Raw genomic sequence first — 12,620 nt, 5'->3', positions numbered from 1 at the left:
GTTTTTTTGAGGCTTTACTGTATTATACACATTAGAAGTCTACAATCTATCTGGTAATGAGTAAGTAATGAGAATATGAATTTTCATTAATGAGAAGTGAATTTTCCTCCTGTCGTTGGAAGAAAAGCTATGGTCAACAAGGTATAAGACTTGATTTACCTCCCCGCCAACTGTGGCCAATTTGCATTTGTCATGGGATCTAACATGACATTTGTCTCTTCATTGATTCAGCAGACATCTTTTATGCCTGGTTCATGCCTGCAACTATCTGTCTCTGAGAATCTGGGCAGGCTTCTAAAAATGAAGTTTGAGCTGAACTGGGAAATATTTCTAAGGGCACATAGATGAAAAGGGTGGGAAAGATTTACACAGAGAACAGCATGTGCAAAGATTTGAAGACATGAAAAATTCTGGAATATGTGGAAATAGAAGCTCAGTCTAGAAGAAGGGTTGGATACAAGCTGATGGTAGAGGCCAGTGTTGGGGGTGGGGGGTGGGGAACAAAACTGGAAAATAATTAAAGAACAAATGGTTCATTCCTACAACTCTTTCCACACCCCGACCCCCAGTGCTCCCACGGAACCCAGAGCCTCGCATGTTAGCTGTGCCCCTACCACTGAGCCACACCCCGAGTCCCATGTGACTGTTTTCATTTAGTAGACACTTTGTGTCTGCCACATGCCAGGCATTGCTATGAATGCTTTACAAATATTAGTTCCTTTAATCTCAATAGCAACCAGATTAAGATCCCAAATTTCCAAGGACAACAGAGGCAGAGAGATTATGACTTGCCCAAGGACACTCAGAGTTAAGGCAGAGTTGAGATTTAAGCCTAGGCATGTGGAAAGTGCTGATTCTGGGGCAAATGCTGTCATGCTTTTATCCATTCCATCAATGTCCTCTAGGTGCCTAATAGGCACTGGGAATAAAATGACTCAGAGGACTAGATGTAACTTTCAATTTAATGTCCATGCAGAAAGATGAATGATTAAACAATTAATTTAATAAAGGCTTCTAGAGGCTGTCACATTCCAAGTCCACATTTAGGCTGGTCAAACCTGCGCATGAGATAACGACATTCAAGGTGCTGGGGTCAGGGCCAGGCTCCTCAGATCCCCATCTTGGAAATGATTTGGCATCTTGTAAGGTCTGTTCCTTGCTGGCCAAGCTCTTATCCAGCCCTTCTGCCAGATAAACCAAGTGTCTTGGTTTTACAGGGAGCCCCTGTCCCAGTGTTGGTGGTGAGTGTACAGAAATACAGCCTCATAAAGCCCGCAATGGGAATGGAGCCAGCATTGCAGTGTGACACAAAACAGTGTGGTCAGAGAAGAACATTTAAACCAAGTCCCAGAAAATGACCTGACTTTCTGGCAGACAGGGAAGTGGAGTTGGAGTCGGGGGTGGAAGGCATTCTGAATTGAGAAGGACAAGACCTGGCCTGTCTGTCATGCAGGTTTGGCTTCTTAGGGAATCAATGGGGGAACTACTGCATGGTTTCAAATATTTTATTGATTTATTTATTTTGCAGCACTGGGGACTGAGGCCAGGCCTTCCACAGGCTAAGCAAGCATTCTACTACTGAGCTACACCCCAGGCCTACTGCATGCTTTCGAACAAGTAAGTGATACTACCTGATTTGCAGGTGTAGAGCAATATCTCTGGCAGCTGTTTGGTAGGCTGATTAGAAAGGGACCATGATAGAGGCCAGGAAATAGGCAAGAACTATGGTAACAGCAGTTGGCATACAGTAGAAGGAATAGATTTATGTATAAGATGTATGCACCGGTGATGATATGCTAGCCCTAAGGGGTGGGGATGTAGGTCAGTGGCTGAATGTTTGCCTGCCACGCTTAAAGGCCCTGGGTTTGGTCCCCAGCACCATGACAGAAAAGAAAGGGGGAAAAAAAAAGAGGAGAGAAGAAGAAGCAATTAAAAAAAGCTAGCTAGATTGACAATAATACCTGCTCCCTTTACTCTTTTTTTGCAGTACTGGGGAATAAACCTGGGCTTTGCACATGCTAGGCAAGCATGTAATCACTCACCTACATCCCCAGCCCTTTTTTAAAATTTTATTTTGAGACCAGGTCTTGCTGAGTTACCCAGGTTGGCCTCAAACTTGCAATCCTCCTCCCTCAGCCTCCCAAGTAGCAGATTACAGGCATGCACCACACCGCACCCAGCTCCCTTTTTCTTTATTAATAATGTTCTAGCTGGGTATACAGGTGAAGACTACATGACCCAGTCTTCCTTGCATTTTGCTTGCTTCTGTGCAGAAATCAGTGATGTCCTTAAAAAGGAAAAAACTTATTCTTCCTATGTGGCTTCCTAATGGATGTGATTCAGATATGATGGTGGTTGCTGCCTGGGCCATGTTGGACATAGAGATGTTGAAGATCATTCTGGAGTATCTATTTTGCAGTTGTCACTGAAGTCACTGAATTTGGGGAACTCTTTGTTATTACTGCTTACCCTATATCTTAACTAACTGATCATTCTTTGGATATGGGGAGTGAGGAAGTGGGACCCTTCTGGATGGATGGTGGTGCTGTTACCTGGTCAAGAGACTGGAGAAAAGGGTAGGGTTTGGCAGGAAGAGGTCCAGGGGAAGAGGATTTAGATTAGAATACGTTGAGTGTAGACTGTTTGCAAACAGCAGTGTGCAGTAAATGTTTTAACAACCCGGTCTTCAGGAAAAGGAAATGCTGATCAGAAGCATTTGCCGATTTCCAAGATGTAAATACTCTCACCAATTTCAAGTTACTACAACCAACATGAACTCACTAAGCAAGGAGTTGGGAAGAGAGGTGTACAATGAGCTCTTGAGAGCTGGTATGAGCTGGCACGAGCCGAAGCCAGCACGCCACTGTCCCTGAGCATCCGAATACAGACATCTGGTCCACAGTTGGACATATACCAAGTCTGCATGTAGGAAAGAGACACCTGGGCTTTGAGAGTTATGCGCAATTAGGGGAAAAAGTCACAGAAGAGGATGAAGTCATTAACGAATAACATGGCAAATAAGAAGAAAAGGCCAAAGTCAAGATCCTGGGAAAAGCAACTTTTGTAGAGTCCTCTGAGGAGGAGCGGAGCCAAGGAGAAGACTGAGAAGGAACACGTCCTGTCCTGGTGACCTGTCAGAGCCCCACTGTCCACATGTGCTCTAGGGCTTCCGCCTTCTCCGACAAGTGGGTCACCCACTGGTCATTCCCTACCTGCCTGTATTCTTGACCTCTCTCCTCTGTCCTTCCCATTATTGTCAAAACAAGCTCAAGTAGTTCCCATCGAAAAGCAAATATCTTAATATCTTGTGGCTGGAGATGTAGCTCAGTTGGTAGAGTGCTTGCTCAGCATGTCCGAAGACCTGGGTTCAAACCCTAGCACCGCACCCATCCCCCAAAAAAGGACCAATTATCTGCCTCCATATTCTCTTTCCACTGCTGCCCCATCTTTCTAACAGTCCCAAAGCCTTAGCGACTTTGGTTGTCTCCACGACCTCACTGCTCACTCACCCCAAGTCCACTGCATGTAGACCCCTAGCTAGATTCCACTGCGACTGGGTGGAACCAAGACCCCGGTGGCCTCTATGTTATCCAATCCTCTACACAGTGCAGTCCCGCTTCATCTCTGTGGTAGTCCACCGAAGTTGCCATTCCCTTTGGGGAACACGCTTTTCTTTTGGGGTCCAGAAATCCACATTTTCCTGATTTTACTCTTAGCTCTTTGGTTTCTCCTTTGGCAGCTTGTGCTCTGTCTGACCTCTAAATGTTAGAGTTCCCCAGAGCTTGGTGACAGGCCATCTTGTCTTTTCCCTGAACCTCTTTATGATTTCATTTGCTTGAATGTGCCACTCACTTTCGGGGCTCATTTCCAACTCAGATTTCTCTGCTGAGCTCTAGTCCTGCTTCTTTAGCTGCCTATTGAGCATTTTCTTCTGGCAACTCAAATCTAAAACATCCCATCCTAAAACTCTTGATCTTCTTCTCCAAATGCATCCCTTCCAAAATGTTTGGGTCTTAGTAAATGACATCTCCAAGCCGATTGCCTACAATCCCAGTGACTCAAGAGGCTGAGACAAGAGGTTAGAAGGTTTGAGGCCAGCCTCAGCAACTTAGTGAGACCCTGTCTCAAATTTAAAAAATTTAAAAAGGGGCTGGGATGTAGTTCAGTGGTAGAACACCTCTGGACTCAATCCCCAGTACTGTCAAAAAATAAATAAATAAATAAAAGACATCTCCATGTCACCAGCATCGTTTCATTGCCCATCTACACCCATCTCTGTGTCCATGCAGGCTGAAGAGATGCACCTGTTGTTCATGCTTGTTATCCTCAGTGCTAGGACAGAGCCTGATATACCACTCGGGTTCAGTAATATTAGCCAAATGAGTTAAACCAAGGAAGCACATTAATACAGAAACCAGAGGGACAGGAAGCAGCATCAAATGCCCTAGAAAGTTTGGCAGAATTGGGTTCTAGTCTCAGGCTGCTAAAATGGCTTGGGGGAAGCCACTACATCCCTTTGTAGATGAGAAAGCTGAAACTTATCTATTAGGTCTCTTCCAAATTCTAAGGTCTAATTGACATCCATTATCTATTACTAATACGTCATTGAGTTGCTTGGTGCACATAAATAGAATTTATGCAGAACAAAGAATGTTACTTTTTTTCTTTAAAAAGTTGTGCTTCTGAAAGCTATTTAGGGCCTTTCACAGAGGTTAATGAATGTTTTGATTCTTTTGTTTTGAGGACTCCATGAAAGCTGTTGAACTTTCTTTTTTTTTTTTTAAATATTTTTTAGCTGTAGATGAACACGATACCTTTATTTTGTTTTTATTTAGTTTTTTATGTGGTGCTAGGGATCGAACCCAGTGCTTCATGCACGATAGGCAAACACTCTACCACTGAGCCATAACCCCAGCCCAGCTGTTTAACTTTCCAAAGCATTTTCACAACTCACGGGGATCTATTCCATAACCATTCAAAAAGCTTGACAGGGCAGACGGCTTCAACACCCTCATTGAACAGATGTGGAAACTGAGGTTTATACTTACATTCTCATCCCTTCCGGTAGTCCACAGTGGGGTTACATCAAGAAATCGTATGGAAGCCAGGCACGGTGGTGCACGCCTGTAATCCCAGCAGCTTGGGAGGCTGAGGCAGGAGGATCTCTCGAGTTCAAAGCCAGCCTCGGCAAAAGCGAGGCCCTAAGCAACCCTGTCTCTAAAAAAAATACAAAATAGGGCTGGGGATGTGGCTCAGTGGGTCGAGTTCCCTGAGTTCAATCCCCATACAAAAAAAAAAAAAAAAAAAAAAGAATGAAATCATTATCAGTATAACTGCACAGTAAAGTCTTTAAGGCTTCCTGGATTTGTATCTCAACTCTGCAGCCTGGGTCTGTTTCCACTACTATAAAATTGGGATACTGCTACTACTCCACAGTATTGATGTGAGGATTAAATAAAAAGCATAGAATTCAACAAATTTAAGTTGTTATTACAGTGGCATACAGTCCTGCACAAGGTGGTCTACAAAAGCCCACTGGGCAACGCAGATAAACTGCACGGGCAAGAATTGCCTGAAAATTCGGCCCTAACCAGCTCCTGTTCAAACCAAATCGCAGCTTTTCCTCCAGCCGCCTGGAGACGGGCGGAGTACTGCTCCAGTTCGGATCTCTCTAGCCTTGCCTTCTGGAGGGGGCGGGGCCTCACCAGGGAGGGGCGTGGCTAAACAAGAACTGGGGCTTCGAGCTCCCCTTCCCGGTCTGGAACCGCCCAATTCGGGAGGGGGGGGGGGCGGGAGACCTGTCACGTGACCAGCGATTTTTTTTTTTTTCCCACCCTCCCTTATGCCGGTACCACCTCTGCCGGTCCCAAAGGAGAAATCTTACTCCTTTTCAGGAAGCAAACCATTATTTTGGTCTTTTTTGCGTCGAAATAGCGTGAAGTAGTATCTTTTTTGTGAGCGAGTCAGTTTTTGCCCTCGAAGTGATGCTTTCTCTTCTGACCTCCCCCCATTAGCTAGTTGGTCTCGCCCACCCGGACCCTGGGCGCGGCGGCGACGGCCGCGTCACTGGCGGGCGGGATCCCTCCGCTCTGGGGAGAGCAGCGCTGGGCGGTTGAGTTGGGGTGACTGAGGAAATCCATCCGCGTCGCCGCCGCTGCCGCCTCCGCCGCGGAGGAAGACAGGACCTCCCGCGCTCCTCCGGCGATCCCTTCGCAGAGTCCTACCGCCACAGGTACCTCCGCTGACAAAAGGAGTGCTCATTCCCCCCAGCCCCAAATTCCCATGGGGAAATGTCCCTTCCTGTCTCTCTGATCTAGCCTCTTGGGAGCGGACGTAACTCACCAGACCTCCCCTCCCTTCCTCTGGCCCCGTCGCTTCCAAACCCGGAAGGGGAACTGGGGGACCCAGGGTCCCAATAATGCATGCGATCCCTGCACCATCAGCGGTATTTCCCTGACTCCAGACCCCATCCCAGCCCCGCCTGCCTCTTGCTCCCTTAATAATTGGGTGGCTAAATTCCGAGCTTCCTCCAGGCCCCGTCCCGCCCCCTTTCCCCACCACCACCCTCCGTCTACCCCTGGATAGCACCCCTCGTGTCCACCCATTTCGCACCCCTGCCGGCATTTGCCTTATAAAACTCCAGAATCCAGGGAGAGACAGGCAAGGCCGCGAGGCCACCCTTGCCTTCGTCTCCAGTCTACTCTCGATTTGGTCTCTGGCCGGGGCTTCTGGCCCCAAGCCCTACACTGGAGACCTCGGTACCTTACTTCCTTTACAAGTGCTAACCCAGGCCTAGTTCTCAGGCTCCTGCCCGCCGCCCAGCTGTCTTTAGGGCAAAATGGAGGTCGTGGGGGCCAAAAGGCCAGGCCCACTGCGCTTCACAGCGCGGCATCAGCTTTCGCCTTCCAGCCGCCAGATATGGGGACCCTCCTCTGCCCCCCATTTTCGCCCGCCAGACCTGCGATGCGATGGCACCCCCATTTCTGTTTGGGGGCCTTGGCTGCTGTTATTCCCGTAACCCGGGAGCTGTCGAGGGGGCCTTGGAGGGTGCCGGGGACCGAGAACTGGGAGCGCCGTCCCCACCCCCAGCGGCTTCCTCCGGGCCTGCTTCCTTCTGCCCCAGGCCTCTGGCGTTGCCGCCCGGCCTAGGCTGCTGGCATCTGGAAGGAAGGCGCTTTGTCTGCACCTGAGGTGGGGTGGGGAAGGGGCTGTCTCCCCGACCCCCCGCCTTTGGAGTGGCATCTCCTGGCCCCGGCGGAGAAAGCTGAACTTACAGAGGGGAAATATCTGTAGGGAAGAGGAACGCCCAGCGCCTGGGAAGTGTGAGCTGGGTGGGGGACGCCCGGGTCGGCAGAGTGCTGTGTGCATGGCCAGATCGCACAGGTGTTGGGGGTGGGGACAGGACGTCGGGCCCTGGAGCGGTGCCAGCCAGGTCCCCGGGGTCCCGACGTCGAGCCCGGGGCTGGGCTCTTGGGGTGCCGAGGGCGGCGGGGCCGGCCGCCTGGGAGAGAGCAGCTCCGCGCCTCGGGGCCAGGGGCCTCTCTTCGGAGTCCTAATTACTTCGGAGCGGCTCCCACGGGCTTTCCGCGGGCGCGGCGGGGCGGGTGGCCTCGGCGCTGGAGGGAGCAGCGGCTCCGGGCTGCTTTCCCCGGCGCCCTCGCCCCCACCCGCTGCGGGCGGCTAATGGGGCGCAGCCGGCCCGGGGATTATCCGGGGTGAGCCGTCCCGAACCTATTAGTGCCCAATCGGCTTTTCCCAAATCCTGTAAACAGCCACCCGGGCCGGTTCAGGGGAGAGGCGGAGGCTGGGTCGGGCGGGGGCGATGGGGCCGGGGGTGGGGTCACCCACCCTACAGGTCTCTGCCGTGGATGTGGTTGCCTTGGCAACGGGGCTAGGGTGGGGGCATTTCACCAATGAGGTGCTCTCGGTCCGGGTGACGGTTGCCTAGGCAACCCCACGAACAGCCCAGCTTCCCCCTCCTGTCTCCCCCCACCATCGAAGCTGGGGGTGTGTGTGGAGGGTGTGCGGCGTGTGGGGGTGAATTTAAAGAGGCACCGCCCCTTTTAAAATTAGGTGCTGGGAGGGCGGCGCCTGTGCGGCTGGGGCGGACGCCAGGTCTGTTTTCGAAGGGACTCCCCCCCACCCCAGTTCCTGCCGCGGGTGTCCCGCCCGGGCTGCTGTCCGAGGGAGGGGTTTCCCCTGCGCTTCCTCTTGCACTTCCCGCTCCGTTTCCGGGGGGCGGGAGGGAGATTGGGGAAGTCGCCTGCTCCTCCGCAGCGTCTCTCGGATGCCAGAGACCCCTGTCCCTGCTCGGGGACAACACGGCCCGCCTCCCCCTGCCGAGCTTACCCCTTCCGGGCCGCGCTTCGACCCCGCCTTTGCCCCTGCTTCCCCGGCGGCCTTGAGGCCTGACGTCAGCCCTGCATCCCCCAGGCCTCGGGCCAGCGGCCAGGAGCTGCCTCCCCCAGCCCCCGTCCCGCGGCCCCCAGCCGCCCCCAACCCCGCCCCACGGGCCCGGCGCCATGAGTGAGCTGGAGCAACTGAGACAGGAGGCCGAGCAGCTCCGGAACCAGATCCGGGTGAGGGCCTGGCCGATGGGGATGGGAAGACGGAGCGGGCAGGGCCGGGCAGCTTGTGTGTGCTGTTGCCCACTGTCCCCGGCCCCCAATGGGCCGCCTGGGGCCTTATGGGCGGGGGGAAGGGAGGGTACCCCAATTTCTCAATGTCTCATACCCCCCACTGCCTTGTCTCCTGCTTTGTTTACTCTTCTTCCCTCTTCTCCTGCACCCATCTCCTCTGCTTTTCTGGCTCTGCCATCTCTTACAGGATGCCCGGAAAGCATGCGGGGATTCAACACTGACCCAGGTGAGGTGACTCCAGGAGGAGCAAGGGTTTGCGACATACTGCTGATTGGGAGGAGGTTCTGTTGCCTGGGTGTCCCTGAGCCCCTTCTTTGTCCACCTCCAGATCACAGCTGGGCTGGACCCAGTGGGAAGAATCCAGATGAGAACACGGAGGACCCTCCGTGGACACCTGGCAAAAATCTATGCCATGCACTGGGGGACAGACTCAAGGTGCATGGGTGGTTGGTTGGGGCTCTGTGCTCAGCATTCACGTTAAGTGCTCCAGGGTGATTTTACAGTGGGCAGAGTGGCATGGGGGGCAGGCAGCCTCAAAGATCTGGTGGGGTGCAGATTGCCCATGTGTCACATTGTTTGGGAAGACTTTGACTCCCACCATCTTCAGGAAAGCAGGGCCATACTGACCAAGATTTCTGATCTGCTACTGGGGTTTGTCTCAGAAGCACCTCCCTTCAGATGGGAGGAGGGGTATTGTACCTTTAGAGGAGGACTCTGTACCCTGACTCCTGTGCCTCTCCCCTGCTGCTGTCCACCAGGCTGCTGGTCAGCGCCTCCCAGGATGGGAAGCTCATCATCTGGGACAGTTACACCACCAACAAGGTAGAGGTGGTGCCTGAGGCAGGGTGGGACTGGGCTGTGGACCCTGGCTGACTCTGACCCTGGACGCCGCCCCTCCTCCGTAGGTCCATGCCATCCCACTGCGCTCTTCCTGGGTCATGACCTGTGCCTACGCACCCTCAGGGAACTTTGTGGCCTGTGGGGGTTTGGACAACATCTGCTCCATCTACAGCCTCAAGACCCGCGAGGGCAATGTCAGGGTCAGCCGGGAGCTGCCTGGCCATACTGGTGAGTGGGGCCTGGCCTAGTAAAGGCGCTATTATCGGGTCAGGACCTTGCTGCCGTCCCCGAGAGACTCCACTGACTTGTCCCCTCCTTAGGGTACCTGTCATGCTGCCGCTTCCTGGATGACAACCAAATAATCACCAGCTCTGGGGATACCACTTGGTAAGGCCCTCAGGGCTGGGTAGTCTGGGCTAACCCACATTCCCTCCCTGGGCCATCTCAGTGCTCAATCTGGAGCACCTAGCCTCCCTTTTTGGGTGGGCTCCAAGGGGTTCCCTCTGTACCTAAAGCTGTCTGATCTGGGTCAAGCAGGGTCTCTGGCCCATTCCATAGATGCTATATCAGGGAGAGGTTCCTCTGGAGAGGAAGGGGAAACCAGGGAATCTGTCCTTTACTCCATCTCTGTTCCCTTCTTTCTGCCCCCATCTAGTGCCCTGTGGGACATTGAGACAGGCCAGCAGACTGTGGGTTTCGCTGGACACAGTGGGGATGTGATGTCTCTGTCACTGGCCCCCGATGGCCGCACCTTTGTGTCAGGTGCCTGTGACGCCTCCATCAAGCTGTGGGATGTGAGGGATTCCATGTGCCGACAGACCTTCATTGGTCATGAATCTGACATCAACGCTGTGGCTGTAAGTGAGGGTGAGATGAGCGGGTCCCTTCCTTCCAGGCTACTGACCCAGGCCCTGCATCCTCACCCCTTCTGGCCTGTGTCCCACAGTTCTTCCCCAACGGCTATGCCTTCACCACGGGCTCTGACGACGCCACGTGCCGCCTGTTTGACCTGCGGGCTGACCAGGAGCTCCTCATGTATTCTCACGACAACATCATCTGTGGCATCACCTCGGTTGCCTTCTCACGCAGCGGCCGGCTGCTGCTTGCGGGCTATGACGACTTCAACTGCAACATCTGGGATGCCATGAAGGGCGACCGCGCAGGTGAGACCTGGGTGCTGGGATGGGTGGGCAGGCAGGGTGGTGCACCACCCAGGTAGCACTTATGTCCCTCTTCCTCTCAGGTGTCCTTGCTGGCCACGACAACCGTGTGAGCTGCCTTGGGGTCACTGATGATGGTATGGCTGTGGCCACAGGCTCCTGGGACTCCTTCCTCAAGATCTGGAACTAACTGTCCCAACCCCAGCTGGGCCCAGGCTGGGAGGGGCCCTGCCCATGCCCACACTACAGGCCGGGAGCTTTGGGGCTGGGTACACAACCGAGCTTCCCTCCCTGGACCACAGGGCCTTGGGTCCCTGCTCCCCCACCCAGGTTTGGTTCCTCCCGGGGGCCCCCACTGTGGAGATAAAGATGGGGATGAAATGGGGGAAGAGGAGGGGCAGAAAGCCCTTATCCTTTTGCTGCCCTGGGGTCAGGGCCTCACCCCTCTGGAGGGCCAGAGGCAGGAGGTGGAAACTCCAGGGGCTGGCTTTTTTAAAACTGGTTTTATTTTAATTTTTATTATATTTTCAGTTTTTCCATAAAGGAACCAATTCCAACTCTGTACCTGGTCTTCTCTCTTGCTTGTGTCTGCCTCCTTTGAATCTCTGCTGCCCAAGGGCAGACAGGCAATGGGGTATCAGGCCCAAAGCAGCAGGCCTTGGGGAAACCCAGCACAAGGCTGAAGCGCTCCTGTCCAGCAGGGCCAGAGAACTCATCAGGTACACAGCCCACCAGTACCTCCCCTGCCCGAGCTGGCTGTGCCCTCATTCCTATAGTTCTTTCCCCAAATAAAGTCGGCAGACGAAGCAGAAGGGGAGAACACACACCAAGTTTTATTGGGAGGAGTATTTACAGGAGCAAGAAGAAGAAAGGGAAGTCACACAGGGTGGAGGTAGGGCAGGGAGATGGTGGGTCCAAGGCAGACCAGGGAACACAAAATGACCCCTGCATGGCCCCAAACCCTACAGGTAGGGGGGCGGCTAAGGGCCCAGGAAGACTGGGACTAGGAAAGGACAGCAATGGGGTCTGAGTCCCTGGGCTGGGGGCTCAGGGCTTGTAAACATTGACCACTCTCAGAGGGGATGGGTTGGGAGAGGGCTCCCCCTACACTTCCTCACAGGGTTAAGGCCTCTCCAGGCTCGTGGCCCCCAGTTCAAAGTCTCTTTAGCTGGGGGGAAGGGGCAGGAAGAGACAGGAAGAGTGTCCCCCCTCCCCCTGCATTGGCTGCGGCAGGGGGAGGGTGGTTACATTCAGTCACAACAGGAGTCTCCCTCACCCCTCTAATGCCAGTGTGCGGCAAGAGGGCAGGGGGAGCTGGGGGGCCAGCAGCAGCAAGACATTTCCCCCTGGCCCATCACCCCCTTATTGCTTTAGAGAGAATATTGTCTTTTCACGGACGCTAACACTGTCAAAACCAGGGAGAACTAGGTGGAGGGGCCCTTCCACCCCGAGGCCAGCTTTATCTCCAACACTGACCCAGTTGCCACTTTGGTGCAAAAAAAAAAAAAAAAAAAAAAAAATCATCACTGGGGATAGAGGGGAAAGAAACCGGGGCCACTCCCCACTTCCCCAGGGCAGGACAGAGAAGTACATTCATGGAGGGGAGTCAGCGGCAGTCTTGCCCTAATACTGCGCTCTGAGCAATGAGGTCGATGGGAGAAGTTCTGTGAGAAACCCAAGAGAGAAAACAAACTACTAAAAACCAAACGGATGGCAAGCCCAGGCAGGGGACTGACGGAGTGAGAAGTCGGTGAGCAACAGGCAAGGCAGCCTACCCCTGACCCAGGAGAGCTCCACTCTCGACCCCAGCCTTACCCAGCGTTAAAAAACGGCGTGGAGAGGAGAGGCCACTTGCTCCTCTCCCATTTGGTCAAGGGGGGGGGGGTCAGGCGCAGAGCTGGGTGGTCCACACCCACATGGCTGGCTGCAGGTCAGGGGGCTCCCTTGGGACAGTTCCCCTCCTGCAGGCCTCAACCCCAAG

At 53.6% G+C, this 12,620-nt stretch overlaps 1 protein-coding gene across 2 annotated transcripts; it reads left to right on the top strand.

Moving 5' to 3' along the window:
* The first annotated feature begins 6,069 nt into the window (after nucleotides 1-6,069).
* Gnb2 (G protein subunit beta 2) lies at nucleotides 6,070-11,201 on the top strand. 2 transcript variants are annotated; one of them, XM_047532988.1, is made up of 10 exons: nucleotides 6,070-6,232; nucleotides 8,434-8,579; nucleotides 8,827-8,865; nucleotides 8,968-9,074; nucleotides 9,398-9,461; nucleotides 9,545-9,707; nucleotides 9,800-9,866; nucleotides 10,135-10,336; nucleotides 10,426-10,642; nucleotides 10,723-11,201. In XM_047532988.1, exons 2-10 carry the CDS (start codon nucleotides 8,523-8,525, stop codon nucleotides 10,827-10,829), a joined length of 1,023 nt encoding a protein of 340 aa, XP_047388944.1. In that variant the 5' UTR covers nucleotides 6,070-6,232; nucleotides 8,434-8,522; the 3' UTR covers nucleotides 10,830-11,201. The 2 variants fall into 2 exon arrangements, with proteins under 2 accessions (XP_047388944.1, XP_047388945.1); XM_047532989.1 differs by lacking the exon at nucleotides 6,070-6,232 and adding an exon at nucleotides 8,092-8,115.
* The last annotated feature ends 1,419 nt before the right edge of the window (nucleotides 11,202-12,620 follow it).

The sequence above is a fragment of the Sciurus carolinensis genome, chromosome 18 (assembly GCF_902686445.1).
Source record: "Sciurus carolinensis chromosome 18, mSciCar1.2, whole genome shotgun sequence".
NCBI lineage: Eukaryota > Metazoa > Chordata > Mammalia > Rodentia > Sciuridae > Sciurus > Sciurus carolinensis.
This window is presented reverse-complemented; position numbering and strand designations above follow the sequence as displayed.

Bases quoted from the DNA above. Each gene is read 5' to 3' on its own strand.
- Gnb2 (XM_047532988.1), top strand. From the start codon at position 8,523: ATGAGTGAGCTGGAGCAACTGAGACAGGAGGCCGAGCAGCTCCGGAAC. The intron at 9,462-9,544 runs GTAGAGGTGGTG...CCTCCTCCGTAG, and splicing joins ACAGTTACACCACCAACAAG to GTCCATGCCATCCCACTGCG. The intron at 10,643-10,722 runs GTGAGACCTGGG...TCTTCCTCTCAG, and splicing joins CATGAAGGGCGACCGCGCAG to GTGTCCTTGCTGGCCACGAC.